We start from the raw sequence: 16,693 nt of genomic DNA, 5'->3' as shown, positions 1-16,693 counted from the left end.
CACAGAGAGAAGGAGAGACGGAAGAGAGAGCTCTAGTCCTCTATCGGCACCTCAGTCAAATCCCATTCTCTTGTCAGCACAGATGTAACTTCTGCTCTAATTCATGAGTCCTGAGGCTCCTCTCATCACGGCTCACTGTAGCCTCAAACTCCTGGGTTCAAGAGATCCTCCCACCTCAGCCTCCCAAGTAGCTGGGACTACAGATATGTGCCACCACACCTGACTAATTTTTGTGTTTTTTGTAGAGACAGGGTCTCCATAGGTTGCCTAGGTTGCCTAAGTTCTTTTTTTTTTTAAGCTAGTCAAATTTAGTAGCGGGGGGTTATATACCAACTTTAGTGACAGTGACATTAATAAGTTCTGATAACCCACCACCATGGACACCAGCGATACCCAGACAGCTGGGAAAGCATTATTTCTGGATGTGTCTGTGAGGGTTTGCAGCAGGAGATTGGCATGTGAGTTGGTGGACTGAGTGGCAAGTTCCACTCTCAATGTGGCAGGGCATGGAGAGGACAAAAAAGTAACAGAAAGGCAAACTCACACTCTTTCCTGGAGCTGGGACATCCTTCTCTTACCATTGGACATTAGAACTTCAGGTTCTCAGGCTTTGAACTTGGACTTGGACTTGCGCCAGCGGCCATGAGACAGACCTGAAGTACAGACAGAACTGGACCCCCAGCTTCCACTACCACAGACCTCATGGGTAACACAGGGCATCGAGGAGCTGCTAGGTACACGCTTACTTTATTGAGTCGGGGATTTGGGGCCAAATGTCTGTAGGGCCTCCTGCTCTGGAAACTCGACTGAGAATCCCCGACCCTTTTCCCTGAGCCCCTCAGCAGGGAAAGGTAAGAGCCAAAGCCCTGCAAAGCAGCCACCTAGGAAGGAAGACAGGAAATGCAGCAGTTCAGTTCAGTTTCTCATTATAACCCATGTGCTCCCCACTGAGAGCTCTAATACCTAGCACAAACAATTCTGTCCCTCCAAGACTGTACTCTGTGATCTTGGCCTTTGTAGAGTTCCTCTTTTTTTTGGAATTAGGGGAGTGGCAGGCTCTGGACTTCCTTTAGTTAGGGTGTGTAGACAATGAGTGCTCCCTTGTGGATTGTGAAGTAAAGTGTCCCAGGGTCTTAGGAGCAGTGGGGAGAGACTGGCTGGCCCAAAGGCCAGCAACCACTTGGCCGTGGCTGTCCCTTTCTGGAGGAGCTGTGGTTGCAGCAGATCTCTGTGACTTAGTCCCAGCCCTCACAGGGCCTGCACCAGCACCAGGAGGCTCATGACCAGGGCCATGGAGAAGAAGATGCCCAGGAAGAAGCGGTCCATCACACGGGCCAGGCGCTTCCAGTCCTCATGGCAGCGCTGGGCAGCTCGGTGGCTGCGGAAGGTATTGGCAATGGTGGCTACGTGGTGCAGTAGGGCTTCCTGGCGGCACAGACATCGTGGCTCCTGGCAAGAGCCCGCTGGGGGGCCAGCCCCTCCTTCAGGAGACTGGGGGCTAGGAGATAACTCAGGTGGCCTGGACTGCCCACAGGGCTCCCCTCTTTCCCGCACGCACAGGCCCCGTGCCAGGTGTCCCAGCAGGAGGGCCCTAGCCCAGGCTGGCACTGGGCGGGCACTGGGACCACAGTAATGCAGGTTCATGATAAGGATGGTGAGTGCTGTTGAGAATGTGACCATGGTCATAGTGGCCATGTAGTACTTCCCTGCAAGAGACAGAGAAAGCCAATTGACTCAAAACAAAAGCCTGTGGATCCTGAGCTTCCCAGCCACCTCTGCACAAATGGAAATAAGCCCACCATGAGGCTCTCCAGACCCTCCAAGCCCCATGGATGGAAGCAGGAAGGAGGTAAGGGCCGAGTTCTCCCCATCCTTCATTCCTACACATGGGTCATCAGAAGCTACTGCTCTCTAATTGCTCCGCTCACTGCTGGAGGCTACACTCATACACAATCCAGGACAGTCCTGCTCTCAAATAACGACGGGCATGAGCTGGGGCAAGATACGAATCCTTTTTGTACAAATGGGATACCCAGAGGACCTACTTCCTAGGTTTGTGGTGATGCTTACCTGAGTTAATAAAGGTCAAGTGCTTAGGGGAGTGCCTGGCATACAGCAAGCAGTCGACAGATTTTGCCTATTATCAGGATCTGGGGATACTGATGTTCCATCATCAAGGCCCAGTCGTGAGGGGTGTTCTCCCTGGAAGGAGCTAATCCTTTCCCCTCAGTCTCAAAATGAGTGCACGTTCCCAGGACGCCCCCCTCTCACTCTCTGAAGCGGGGCCGTTCCGCAGACCCAGGCCCTGTCGCGACCCCGCCCTGGGGGGACCCCAGCGCATCGTCAGCGCGGGGGACCCCGCGCCCCCGCTGCTCACCGATGAGCGGCACGCTCTCGGCCGGCGGCATGCTCTCGGCCAGCAGCAGCTGGAAGACGGTGAGCGCCAGCAGCACGGTGACGCCCAGCGACACCTTCTCTCCTGAGTCTGCAGGCAGGTGGAAGGCGAGTGGCGCAAGCAGCGAGATGAGCACGCAAGGCAGCAGCAGGTTGCACACGTAAGCGGCCGCGCGGCGGCGCAGCAGCAGCGTGAAGGTGACGTCGGGGTAGGGCTCGGAGCAGCAGCCGTAGGTGAGCACGCGCCGCCGCGCCGGCATGCCCAGCACGCGCCACTCCACATTCTCCACGAAGTCAGCCAGGCTGGCGGCAGCGCCGCGCGGCCGCACATCCAGTTGGTGCCCGCCGTGAGTCCAGGAGCCGAAAGTCAGGCCGCAGTGCTGGGCGTCGAACGGGAAGGCTGCTACATCCACGCGGCACGAGCTGCGCGTGATGGCCGGCGCGTCCCAGCGCACGGCGCCATCGTGGCGCAGGACCACGTTGGTGCTGGCGGAGCCTGGAGGCTGCGCGTCGGCTCTGCGGGCAGGCGGGGCAGGGCTCACCCAGGCTGTCCAACCAGAGGAGCAGCCCTGGAGGCCGGGAGCCCAGGGCAGACCCCCAGGGGCTGAAAGAAACCAAAACTTCTCCCCAGAATATTGAGGCTCTTCAAGTTCGAGACACTCAATGACGCAGGGGAACACCTGGCCCCAGCGTCTGCTGGCCTGATGGCAGGACATCAGCCCTTCCTTGCTGGCGTCAGCACTTGCTTATCCAAAGGGCACCAGTAGGTGCCAGAGGAATCTGGAAACAGATTTTACCCTCTTTCCACGTTTTCCCACCTTTTAAAGGCTGGAACTGCTGTCCTTTGTCTTGCCACTATTTATAACTTACTGGCTCTTTCTTGAATTTCTATTTAAGCAAGGCCCCTAAGTCACTGCCTTCAGAGAGAAATACTTTTGAACTAAGGCCTCTCCCATGGTGGGTACAGCAGATTAATAAACTTCTGCTTGTGGCCGGGTGCGGTGGCTCACGCCTGTAATCCCAGCACTTTGGGAGGCTGAGGTGGGCGGATCACGAGGTCAGGAGATCAAGACCACCCTGGCTAACACAGTGAAACCTCGTCTCTACTAAAAATACAAAAAATTAGCCGGGCGTGGTGGCGGGCGCCTGTAGTCCCAGTTACTTGGGAGGTTGAGGCAGGAGAATGGCGTGAACCCGGGAGGCGGAGCTTGCAGTGAGCCGAGATAGCGCCACTGCACTCCAGCCTGGGCGACAGAGCGAGACTGCGTCTCAAATAAATAAATAAATAAACTTCTGCTTGTTTTTCTTTCGTTAATTTGACTCTTGTTTTCAGAACAAAGCAACACAGAGGGTGGAGTGCACCTAGAGAGACCCGCTGCCTTTCAAGGCCTGGAAGGGGTGGCGCCTGAAGGGCCCACAAGGGACACAGACGTAGCCAGAGGATGTATAAAAAGGCCTCTGCAGAACCCAGACGTAGCTCCGGGACACACAGTGACTTCCCTTGGGGGACATCTGCAAAACTTGTAGAGGGGCCCCAGAGAAAATATGCAGAGCTATGTGCTGGCTGGGAGACACAGAACTGGTCAAGAAGACATAAAGCAGTGTTCCAGAGGGCTATGTCCTGGAGGAAAGAGACCCTTAGACAGGCTCTTGGGGGAGCCCTGAGAGACTTAGAGCTAAAAGTGTGCCCTAGAGAGGGCCCTGTGATCCAGACATCTGCCCTGGACCACACAGTAGGTTCCCAGGAGACGTTCAGGCTGGGCTGGCCTGGGATAGCCTAAAGTGGGGGTGCCATGGAGGGGCTGAATGCCTGGCAGCTTAGAAGGGTCCTGGGGAAAAGCTTCCAGGGCAGCATGACAACCAGGTTATGTGGTAGGGAGAGGGGATCACTACACCCCCACGGCTAAGGGCAAGTCTAGAGAGGGGTAAGAGAGAGGAGGGGCCCAGATAGGCAGTACTTGTTATAGAGTACGATATCTGGCCGCCACACAAGACTGCTGGGGATGCGGATGGCATCCAGACCACCATAGGCATTGGGGTCCCATCGTAGGTAGGCATCTGTCCACTCCTGCCGTATCCAAAGATACAGGGTCAGCACCTGGTTCCGTTCATCCTAGTGGGGGCAGGGAATGGCAGAGATGTGGACATGTATATGCATATCCTGCCCTGTCTGTGCACACTCCCCTGCAGGGCTCTGGTCAGCACCCACAAACCTGACTTGTCCATACCGTCCAGTTCCCACCCAGACCTGACCTTGCCATGTGACCTTAGTGGGCTCTTCTCTTTTCTGCCCGTTTCCTCAGCAGTTACATGGGGTGAGAATCCCTGCTTAGCAGAGATTCAGTAAGTTTAGGTGAGCAAAATGTTGGGCACAAGGTAGGCACCCAACACTCAGTACCCAACAGTCAGTACCCAACAGTTTGTAACTGCTACCTTTGTTAATATTAACATTTACAGAAAAGGAATTCCGTGGAAAGAATCCCTGTCTCTCACCCCTTCATTTCTTGACACTGTGACAGGTAAGACTCCACAGCTGTACCACCACCACAACGCACCATGTCGATGATCTGGGACAGTGTCACCTCCAGGGTCACATTCAGAGTCTGGTCTGTGTCTGCCACAGGTCTCAGGGCACTTGTGTAGTTGGCAAAGAGGTCACGGAACAGCTTGAGAGCCAGCCGGCCCTCAGCTCCCAGGCACTCTGGAGGGTCAGTAAGGAGGGTTGTCCATCCCAGGCCCTAGTCCCAGGGCCTCTGCTTACACCCTCCACTCTCAGAGCTGGGGCCCTGTCCTTATGAGTGTCCTCCTGGTGTCTGCCCTCTCTTGCTCTAGCTGTGGCTCTAGTTCCTCCCTGGCCTGCCTGCAGGGACACATGAGGTAAAGGCCATGGAGTGAATTGGTACTATCTTCTGGCGCCAGGCTGACAAATTTCTCCTCCACCCTTACCTTTTCAAGGACCTGGAGTCTGCCTGCCTCTCCACAAATGCTAGAGGGACCCAAATAAGCCACAAGAGTCCAGACTTTCACCCAGGGACTCTAAACCCCACTGCTCTGCCCCCTCCAGTATCTCTCAAACGTGTTTCCACTTCTCCATCTCAAGCTGGTTTCTTCAAAACTTCTGATGCGATGGAACACTCCCTCATTCTGAAAACACACTTCCCCAGGCTTTACTGACACACATTTTCCTCAATCCCTGACCTAAATATTGTTCCCATGAATCCTGTCTTTGGCTCCCTTCTTTTTCCTCATCCCAGATTTTTCTCCTGAGCTCCAGACCCCAATAGAGTACAGTCCACTCCTGAGTTTCCCACAGGCACCTTCAACTGTGAGGGTCCAAAATATGAACTCGCTTCCTCCCTCCATGCTCTGAAACCTGCTTCCTATCCCATGTTCACTATCTCAGCAAATAGCTATGCCCTCAGCTGCAATAGTGACCTCAGTTGGAAATCTGGGAATTATCCCTCCCTTCTCCCTCTGTTGCCTCCTCCTCGGGGAATCCAGTTAATCTCCAGATCCTGTCACATCATTCAAATCCTCCAGATTTTGCGAAACATCGTCTTGAGTCTACCCTTTCCCCTCCAGGCCAGGCCCCTCCCTTCACTGTCTCCCTTTCCCCAAAGGCTCACCTCCTACCCCTCCCATGCCCATAGACCATGCTTTTAAGCATGCACATCTGACCAGGCTAGTATGCTGCTGAAATCTTTCAGTGCTCCCCATCATCTGCAGGAGAAAGACCTGGCCTGGCCGGCAGGCCCTTCAACATCTGGCCCCTCTGATTTTCCCAGCCCTGTCTCTGGAAGCTCCCCGCTCATTGTTTCCACCCTACCCAGGCAAGTCTCCTCTCATGCACTTCAGCACCCCTCTCCTCCACACTCCCCGAATACAGAGCTTGTTCTCAGAACAGGTCTGAGGAGAAACACAAGAGAGACTACATGGAAAGGGATTTTGGGAGAACAGGAATAGTAGCACCACCAGGAGAGGCCAGGGCTGGTGTACTGAGCTTCATACCTGCAGGGAGTAGAAACAGAAGCAGAAGGCCCAGGCTGAGGTGGTGGCTCCGGAGCCCCATGGCCCTGGCACTGCAAGAGGAGGGGGCAGGTCTCTGGATGTGAGGCCTCCTGGCCAGACCTAGGGCAAAATTAGGCCCAGCTGGCAAGGATGGTGTGGACAGTACCTAGAAGTCAGAAGTAAGACATCTCTGGTGGGTCCAGCCACCCTCCAGGGAGCCCTGCAGCCCCTCCAGTCTTCTGACCCTCCAATTTGTGCCTGCCCCTGGATTTTAGTACTTGGCCTTTCTTTGCTGGTCCTTGCCTCTTCTGGCCTCCGCCTATGCCCTTTCCTATGCTCCCCACCTGCTTTGCCTTTCACTCTGTTTCTGCTTCCTTCTCTTTCCGTCTGTAACTTTCTTGGTCTCTCTGCCTCCCTGACTCTGATTGTCCCCTGCCCGCCTCTTTCCACTCTCTCTCCCTTTCTCCTACTTCTTTTTCATCCCTCTTTCCTTCCTTCCTTCTTCCATTCCCCACACCTGGACTCTAGATGGGCCTGCTGCTCTCTCAGCAGAACAGGGACCAGGGACTCCTCCCTTGATCAGCCCAGAGTCGTCCGAGGCACAGGACCGCAGCCCCTCCCTCTTTGCCCTTTCATTAGCTTAATTACACCTGTGCCCATGACAACAGAGCAATGGAAACTGATACAGCAGGCCTCTGGAGCTTGAATTATTCAAACTCTGTAAAGCAGCACACAGACTCAGCTCAGGCCCATCCTCGGGGGTTGGAGAGTACAGGTATGCTGGGTCAGGGTATGTGGAAGACCAGGGCTTAAGAGTGTGAGGGGCCAGGGTCAGTGGATGAATAACTGTCCTCTCATCTTAGCCACCATTGCCTGAATTCTGGAGGTGGAGATTCACCTTAGACCTGCAGCTCTCCTTGCAGTGTGGGACTAGACACTCCAGGCTAGGCACTTTGGGTCAAGCAAGCCCTTCCCTCCTGGTGGGAGTAGTGCTGAGCCTCAGGCCACTCCAGATGACCCAGTGGAGCAGAAGATGGAGCCCACATCCTCTCCTCAGACTCCCTGCAGTCATTCCCATCTGAGCCTCAGTTTTTTCACCTTGCCCAAACACTGTGGGCAGTGTGGGAGCACAGGGCAAGCATTCAGAGTCACTTTCGGCCCTGTCTTATGAGCGCTCTCACTTGGGTAAGATATTTAAACTCTCTGGGTTTCTGTTTTCTCAATCTGGTAATGGGATTAACAGTACTCATCTTGAAAATTGCAAGGATTTAAATGAGATAACCTGATAGTGCAAGGCACTGTCTAGCACGGTGCCTAATGTACAGCAGGTCATCAACAATATTTACACTGTGGTCCCAGTAAGGTAGCCAGGCTATCCTCAGGTCACAGGTATTTATCATGCACAGAGTTTTGATTATTTTTGTTCAAGCTGACCAGTTGCCTGACCAACAGTAGCACATACTTCCCTGGCAATCACATCCATAGCCATGACTTTGGGCATCGTGGATATGCCAGTGATTCCCTGCTCTTTCTCCACTTCAGTCCCCTCACCCAGGTACTCTGCTTATCTCCAACCACCTTCCTAACACACAAGCGTTTCACATCATTTCAAATTGAAGCCTCAGAAATCCAACATTCACTTATTCAAGCTAGTAGAGAGGAACTGTCCTTAAGTTAAAGAACAACTACCAAAAAACCCTACAGCCATCCTCCCACCTCAGCCTCCTGAATAGCTGGAACTAAAGGTGCACACCACCCAGCTAATTTTTGTTCATTTTTTAAGAGACGAGGTCTCCCTATGTTGCCTAGGCTGGTCTTAAACTCCTGGGCTCAAGGGATTCTCCCTCCTCAGCCTCCTGAGGTGCTGGGATTACAGGCGTGAGCCATCGTGCCCAACCAATACAAGGTTTAACAAATCCTTAGGAAAGCCTAAGAAATGAACATTTAAAGCAGAAATTAATAGATTATACAGAACTCCAGTAAAATTGATTAACACGTCTAAGGACTGGTTATTTGAATAACAAAAAATCTGGAACAATTTTCTGGAAATACAAATTAACAAAACTGAGCTAAAGATGAAACATCTAAAAAGAGCAGATACTCTGCAAGCCTTTGCTTAATTATTCCAATATTTAATTCTCCAGACCTCTGTTAACTTTGGGTTCTGTTGAGAAAATAAGTTACTTGAATGTTGTAGATTCCACAGATCTATTGAATGTTGAGGTACCTGGTTCCTGTTTTATGTTTTTGAGAATTTTTTTTGAAATTAAACATTTTTTACTATTTCAACGAGATTTTGGGATGTGGAAGAGATTGTTCAGGCTGGGCGCAGTGGCTCACGTCTATAATCCCAGCACTTTGGGAGGCTGAGGCAGGCTTATCACGAGGTCAGGAGATCGAGACCATCCTGGCTAACACGGTGAAACTCTGTCTCTACTAAAAATACAAAAAAAAATTAGCCGGGCATGGTGGCGGGCGCTTGTGGTCCTAGCTACTCAGGAGGCTGAGGAAGGAGAATGGCGTGAACCCGGGAGCTGGAGCTTGCAGATCGTGCCCCACTGCACTCCAGCCTGGGGGACAGAGCGAGACTCTGTCTCAAAAAAAAAAAAGATTGTTCATCACCCTTATCTTGAACTGGAAGTTGACATTCTCTTTTATGCACAACATGGCTTCTATGATAAACCTTTGATTTAGAACCTTTTTTTTCTTGCTCTGTTGCCCAGGCTGGAGTGCAGTGGCACAATCGTGGCTGGCTGCAGCCTTCAACTCCTGGGCTCAAGCAATCCTCTTGCTTAGGCCTCTTGAGTAGCTGGGACTATGCACACACACCACCATGCCCAGCTAATTTATTTTTTTTAGAGACAGAGTCTTATCATGTAGCCTGGGGTGGTCTTGAACTCCTGGCCTCAAACGATCCTCCCACCTTGGTCTCCCAAAGTGCTGGGATTACAAGTGTGAGCCACCACTCCTGGCCCACAATTCTGAACACTGCTAAGAGCTAACCATTTCTATAGCATACTCACTTTTTGAAATATTCCTCTGGTAAGGAAACCAGGTCAGGAGTTCTTTGCTGGAAGTCCAACTATGTTCTGACTCACTCAGGTTCACATAGTGAGTCAGTAGTGGAGGGGATTCCAGCTGAGTAACCCTTGTCCTGAGGCATCTAAGTTAAATGGAAGTTCCAGACAACAGAGCTGACCCACTCTGCTTTCTCATCCCTGAATTCCTGAAAGTCTCAGAAGTCTTTGGTCTAATCTTAATTGGAATTTACTCACATCTTCAGCTTGACAAATCAAAATAAGATCTGGAATAGCACTCATGCTACTCAATTGATTCTTCTTGAAAATAGCCCTGTGTGAAGTAACATCAGGAATCATTATCCCCTTTACAAAAGGGAATCTGATTTAGAAAGGTGAAGTGTCACTCAAGGTTTAAAAACAAAACCACTATAGTAGAAGAGCGAGGAGGCTTTGAATGGTATATTCTATTGGGCAATTTGAGACCTGGGAATCTATGTGCATAAATATATGTATAGCAATCAGTATTAATCAACTCCCTTGCCCCTAAATTTCCCCCTATAAATCTAGCCTTTGGGCTAATCTATCTCTCAGTTTAGCACCAAACTGTTCTCTTTAGCCCATGGCCTGTCTCCATTTAGAAGGCAAATTCAAAAACAGGCTAAATCAAACAAGGCCACCATACAGATCCTCAGGGTAAGAAGGCTCAAAAATACAAAGGGAAAGCCAATACCAGGAATGCTATAAACATTTTATTTATTTATTTTTTAAGAAAGTAGCTTCAGAAAAAGAGGAAAATATCTAGATCATTTATTTATACATATATATATTTTTTAATAAAAACCTTTACATAATCTTCATGCATAAAGACCCAGGTGTGGCCATATTGCCTGAGATAGCCCTAACACCAGCTATCTCATGCCATTACCTGGGGCTCCCTATAGCTGTCAGCAGTGTAGCAAAGGCCCTCTGCCTGCCCCTAACGCCCAACTCCATGCTTGCCTCAGTCATGGTTTGTTTTTGCTTCTGGAAGGGGTAGATGGAGGGTGGGAAATGCTTTGGAACTAACATGGGATGAACAGGGAGGGTTACCCAACCTGCCATTTTTTATCCAAACTCTTCAGGCAAATCCAGACAGAGTCTCAGCAAGATGACTGAAAACCAGGGACCAAACCAAACTCTGGGAGCTTCCCATAGACATGTCACATGTGACCAAGGGCTCCTGCACATAGTAGTAGCAAAGGTATGGTGTTCATGGAACACTAAAGGCAGGAACAAAAACAGCCCTGAAGATCAATCCCTCCATGACAGGCATTCACTTCTGCCCTAAGTGTGTCAGAAAGATCCTGTTTGGTTTCCTAACTCAGGCCAACCCTCCTTTGCCTCCAAAACTCAGTGTTAACTAGCCAATTACTTAAGAGATGGATCCCTCTTCCTTCTGTGGATAGTTCATCTGTTAAGGATCCATTATCACCTGTCTCTCTCCTCCTAAGGAGTCCTAGTATAAAAGGGCCAGGGTAGGAGTAGGGTAGCTGGCTGGCATGGAGGGTCACAAGATCCAGAATGGCTAGGGGTGAAAAAGTATTCCCTGGTTCTTTGGGGGATTCTGCCAAAGGAGCTTTATTGACCATTTTTTAAAAGGAAAAACACTGAATGGTCTTGAGGATGGTAAAAGGAGAATTGTCTCCTCTTCTGGGTTCCAGAAGCCCTTATGCTATGTTCAGTATTAAGAAAAGCCCTGAACAAGTGGAGGATGCTGCTTCTGGCAGCAGGGAGGGAGGGTAGATGCCATAGCCAACCCAGAGAATGGCAAACAGTGCCTATCCAAACAAGGCAGGGAACCTCTGTGTGTTGAGTGTGAACGGGCATGTGAGTGTGATGCAAAGAGCCTGGGGCTCACAGGCTCCCAACAGCCAGTTCTCGCAGATAGGACTGGGTAAGGCTGCGCAGTTCATCCATGGCATAGTCCTCAGGCATGGGAAGCCGACCAATGTGGGGAGCCAAGAGGCGTAAAGGGACTCGCTGAGGATCTGGTGTTGACTCGGAGGTTCTATCAGGAGCATGATGCAGACTCAGCACCACCCGCAGCAGGTTGGCTACACGTTTGGCCATGTCTAGAGAGAAAAACTAGAGTTAAGCACTGAGCATGGGTCTGGAGAAGGGTGGTAGGCACTGAGGGTGGGGTGTAATAATCATAAAAACAGGAAGCAAGAAGGCAGAAAGAGTGAGGAGGTTAGAGGCTTACCTGACTGAGCTAGGCGATCTTTAGCACTGTAACACTGAATCTGCTCTATCCGACTGCACAGTGAAGTCACTTTGATGTGTAACTGCTCCAGGTCATAACCTGAGCAATCCACCTACAAAGAAGCAGAGAAGCCAATTAATCCAAGGGGAATTCCTATCACTCCAATCCCACCTATAGACTCTACACAAAACCTTGAAACAACAGTGAGGTGAGGGAGGGGAAAATCCAAGATGATGGCACAGGGCCAAGCCACCACCATCTAGTGGAGGGCAAGGTACTAATTATGCAGTAATAGCCAAGAGGAAGGTAACACAGTTACCTAGCCTTGGACTAGGAAAAAGTCTTCAGATCCCAAACTATATAGCAAGCTTTAATAACACAGCACCAAAAATCAAGATAAATTGGGTTCAGAGAGATGGTATGACTTCTAAAGAGCACACAAGGAGTAAAAAATGCAGCCAGAACCAACATTTAATTTAGGTCCCCTGACTCCAAGTTTATAGCCTTTTCTAAAACACCAAAAAAGCTGTGTGCAGGGGGCAGGAGGATCAAGAGCAAGACAAGTTATTTGCTCTCATGAAACTGATAGAAAATAAATAAGAAAACACAAAACAGTAATAAATCCTGAAAAATCACAAGCCATGTAGATAATTTAAACAGGTGGATGTGGCAGAGAGAAACTGGATAGCTACTTGAGACTGGAGGACCAAGAGAGGCTTCTTTAAGGAGGTCACATTTAAATTGAGACCTGAATAACAAGGAGAGAGCTCAGCTTTCCAGGCAAAGAGAAGACAGCTAAAACTCCCAAAGGTGGGAATTCTAAGGAGATTTACATGGTGACATGTGGGGTAAGGAGGAGAAACAGAACAAGATAATACTAGAGAGGTTTTATGTAACATAGGTTTTTTTTTTTTTTTTTTTTGGAGAAGGGGGGGTCTCGCTATGTTGCTCAGGCTGGTCTCAAGCAATCCTCCTGCCTCAGCCTCCCAAAGTGCTAGGATTACAGTCATGCACCACCACATCCAGCTATGTGCTGGCATATTGATAGTACTCTTTGCTTAATCCCTATACTTATCAAGCTATAGTAATTGCTGCTTTACTTGAATATATCTCCCCCACAAAATCATTATTTTGGTAAGGGCAGAACACATACTGTTTACTTTTATATTCCCCAAACCCACTACAGTGCTTGGCACACAGTGAGTTCTCCATAATAGGTTGTGTGAATGAATTACTCAATATTCAATGAGAAAGTGGTTTCTTCAAGTGATTATTTAGAAATGATGCTCTTGATTCATACTAAAAGTACAGCAAACATTGAATTATGCCTATTATGTGCCAGGCACTGTACTAGGAGTTGGAACTTTGATGAGGATAATAATAGATAACAATTATTAAGCATTTAGTAGAGGCCGAGATCAGGAGTTTGAGACCAGCCTGGCCAACATGGTGAAACCCTGTCTCTACTAAAATACGCACACACACACACACACACACAAAAGCTGGGTGTGGTGGCACACGCCTGTAATCCCAGCTATTGGGGAGGCTGAGGCAGGAGAATTGTTTGAAGCTGGGAGATAGACGATACAATGAGCTGAGATTGTGCCACTGCCCTCCAGCCTGGGTGACAGAGCAAAACTCTGCCTCAAATAAAAAAAAAAGGCATTTAGTATATGAAAGGTACTATGTTAAACACTTTATGTAGATTTTGTTTAATCTTTGTGAAAATCTGTCAGATATGAGCTATAATCTGTACTACTGTCTACCCCACCCACCTTTTTCTTTCAGACGAGAGACAAAGGAGGTGGTTAACTTGCTCAAGATTACATAGCCAGTGAATTTGGAAGCCACGAATTGAATCTGAGTCTGCTTCCAGAACTTGAGCTGTTAACCTCTATACTCTATTGCCTGTAACCGTAAAAGACCTTCCCCAAAGGGGCTTATAGCAACCTGGAAATATGAATGAATAACTACAATATGGTCTGACAGGTGCACTAGTAGAATAATGTACTAAGTATCCTGGTAGTAAGAAAGTGCAATTAATTATCTCTGGGGAAAAGCAGGGAGAAGTAGGGGTAACAGCAACCTAGATCTTAAAGGATGAGTTTAAGTGTGCTAGGTAAAGTGTGGAACATAATATGGTTTGTTAGAAACACCAGAAGTAATTTAGTGTGAGTACAGCAGGCCAGCAAGGCTGGAACGTGGAATAAGAGTGGTAGGAGTAAGGCAGGAAAGGTAAAAGCCTCTAAAAGGACTTGAATCCTATATTTATTATAATGAGTTTGGTTTTTGCGCCATAAGCAAGCAGTGGAGACTCATTTTACGACTACAAAGACTGACCTTAAGGCTATGTGTGGTAGCTCATGCCTGTAATCCCAGCAATTTGGGAGGCCAAGGTAGGCCGATGACTTGAGGCCAGGAATTCAAAACCAGCCTGGCCAATGTGGTGAAACACTATCTCTACTAAAAATATAAAAGTTAGCTGGGTGTGGTGGCACACACCCTATAGTCCCAGCTACTTGGGAGGCTGGGGCATGAGAATCACTTAAGACTGGGAGGCAGAGGTTGCAGTGAGCCACGATCACACCACTGCACTCCAGCCTGGATGACAGACCAAGACTCTGTTTAAAAAAAAAAAAAATAAAATCTGACCGAAGACATTGACTTTAAAAACCATATTTGCAATTTTAAAACATGCCAAATGATGTGTGAAACAGCTATCCTCACCAAATCTCCATTCTTATTTTCTCTCTCATCTTTGGGCTTCTCACTCAAACTAGGACTGAACAAAGGGAAGAGACTGTCTATGGACAAGCCTCAGGAATGTCTATCGCACATACTAGTTGGTAATCAACATAAAATAGCATTTTTAAGTTTCGATATAGCTGTCAAAAACGGTTATATCAAATGAGCCTCACCAAGATGCCTGCTTTGACAGTGCTATCTCTGTCAATGCGTTCTCAAGTGTATACTAAGGCCTTGTGAGGTCTCTAAAGATTTAAGGGCCTGAGAAAAGGAAAATCAGGCAGCAGTTTCAGGATCTCAAGTACCTGCTGTATATGGTGGAGCATTTCAATGACTCTAATATAGTCCAGGTAAACAAGCCCAGATGTTTCCCAATCCTGAATTAGGCTGCTGCGCTCTGGAGGTGCCAGGTCTTCCAAGAACCCCTTCAGGTAGTCACAGTTCTCATTAATGATGGCATCTGAAGAAACAAAGTATTGAGCACAATGTCTGCACAAGTGCATAGTTTCCAAAAGTAAAGAAGACATGGCAGGAAGACAGAAAGGAAGGAGAAATAATGTTGGCTGGACTTCAGAATTAAAAGCACATACAGGCATACCTCAGAGATACTGTGGGTTTCATTTCAGGCCACCACAATAATGCAAGTATCACAATAAAATCACAAATTTTTTGGTTTTCCAGTGCATATAAAAGTTATGTTTACACTATACCATTGTCACTTAAGTGTGCAACAGCATTATGTCTAAAAAACCAATATACATACCTTAATTTAAAAATATTTTACTTCTAAAAATGTTAATCACTTGAGCCTTCAGCAAGTCATCTTTCTGCTGGTGGAGGGTCTTTCCTTGATGCTGATGGCTGCTGACTGATCAGGGTGTTGCCTGCTGAAGGTTGCGATGGCTATGCTAATTTCTTAAAATAAGATAATTGAAGTCAGTTCTCTCAAACCCAGCTGCTGCTTTATCAACTAAGCTTAAGTAATATTCCAAATCCTTTGCTGGCATTTCAACAATGTTCACAGCATCTTCACCAGGAGTAGATTCCATCTCAAGAAACCATTTCCTTTGCTTGTCTATAAAGCAAACTCCTCATGAGTGACACCAGTTCAGTCAATCTTCAGGCTCCATTTCTAATTCTAGTTATCTTGCTGTTTCTATCACATCTGCAAGTACTTCCCCGACTAAAGTCTTGAACCCTTCAAACTCATCCGTGAGGGCTGGATTCAATGCCTTCCATACTCCTGTTATTTAATGTTGATATTCTGACCTCCTTCCATGAATCACAAATGTTTTCTGTTTTTTGGTTGGGGTCTCGCTCTCTCACTCAGGCTGCAGCACAGTGGCGCGATCTTGGCTCATTGCAACCTCTGCCTCGCAGGCTCAAGTGATCCTCCCTCCAACCTCAGCCTCCTGAATAGCTGAGACTAAAGATGTGTGCCACCAGGCCCGACTAATTTTTTTGTACTTTTGGTACAGATGGGGTTTCACCATGTTGCCCAACCTAATCTCGAACTACTGAGCTCAAGAGATCCACTCATCTTGGCCCCCCAAAGGGCTGGGATTACAGGTGTGAGCCACCATGCCCGGCCCCAAATGTTCTTTTTTTTTTCCTTTTCTTTAAGACAGAATCTCCCTCTGTCACCCAGGCTGGAGTACAGTGGTGTGATCATGGCTCACTGCAGCCTCAACCTCCTGGGCTCATGCAGTACTCCTGCCTCAGCCTCCTGAGTAGCTGAAATTACAGGCACATAACACCATGCCTAGCCAATCACAAATGTTCCTCTCCCACCATCTGCCCCAGACAGGGTCTCACGGTGTTGCCCAGGCAGGAGTTCATTGGCATGGTCATGGCTCACTACAGCCTCAACCTCCCTAGGCTCAGGTGATCCGCCAATCTCAGCCTCCCAAATAGCTGGGAATATAGGCACGCACCACCATGCTCAGCTAATTTTTGTATTTTTTGTAGAGACTGGATTTCACCATGTTGCCCAGGCTGGTCTCGAACTCCTGGGGCTCAAGCAATCTGCCGCTTTGGCCTCCCAAAGTGCTGGGATTACAGGTACGAGCCACCGTGCTTGGCCTACAAATACATCTACAATGGTGAATCCTTTCCAGAAGGTTTTCATTTACTTTCCCTGATCCATCAGAGGAATCACTATTTATATATGGCAGGTATAGTCTTATGAAATGTATTTCTTAAATAATAAGGCTTGAAAGCTGAATTACTCCTTGGCCCATGGGTTGCAAAGCAGATGTGTTAGCAGGCATGAAAACAACATTAA

At 48.6% G+C, this 16,693-nt stretch overlaps 2 protein-coding genes across 15 annotated transcripts in view; both read right to left on the bottom strand.

Moving 5' to 3' along the window:
* Positions 1-728: 728 nt before the first annotated feature.
* CHRNA10 (cholinergic receptor nicotinic alpha 10 subunit) lies at positions 729-10,059 on the bottom strand. Its single transcript, XM_002822176.3, has 5 exons — positions 6,403-10,059; positions 4,950-5,095; positions 4,353-4,507; positions 2,378-2,910; positions 729-1,706 (listed from the first exon to the last, which is right to left on the bottom strand). Exons 1-5 carry the CDS (start codon positions 6,461-6,463, stop codon positions 1,249-1,251), a joined length of 1,353 nt encoding a protein of 450 aa, XP_002822222.2. The 5' UTR covers positions 6,464-10,059; the 3' UTR covers positions 729-1,248.
* Positions 10,060-10,158: 99 nt separating this feature from the next.
* The window catches only part of NUP98 (nucleoporin 98 and 96 precursor), a 118,815-nt gene continuing 112,280 nt past the window's right edge, over positions 10,159-16,693 (bottom strand). For all 14 annotated transcript variants that reach the window (XM_054525948.2, XM_054525952.2, XM_054525951.2 and 11 more), the window contains 3 exons: positions 14,715-14,869; positions 11,665-11,776; positions 10,159-11,533 (listed from right to left, as the gene is read on the bottom strand). In XM_054525948.2, coding sequence (XP_054381923.1) covers positions 11,316-11,533; positions 11,665-11,776; positions 14,715-14,869 — 485 coding nt within the window. In that variant the 3' untranslated portion in view covers positions 10,159-11,315. The remainder of the gene's footprint in view (positions 11,534-11,664; positions 11,777-14,714; positions 14,870-16,693) is intronic.

Source organism: Pongo abelii, chromosome 9 (genome assembly GCF_028885655.2).
Source record: "Pongo abelii isolate AG06213 chromosome 9, NHGRI_mPonAbe1-v2.0_pri, whole genome shotgun sequence".
Lineage (NCBI taxonomy): Eukaryota > Metazoa > Chordata > Mammalia > Primates > Hominidae > Pongo > Pongo abelii.
Note: the sequence above shows the minus strand (reverse complement) of the source record. Positions and strands in the feature narration are given on the sequence as shown.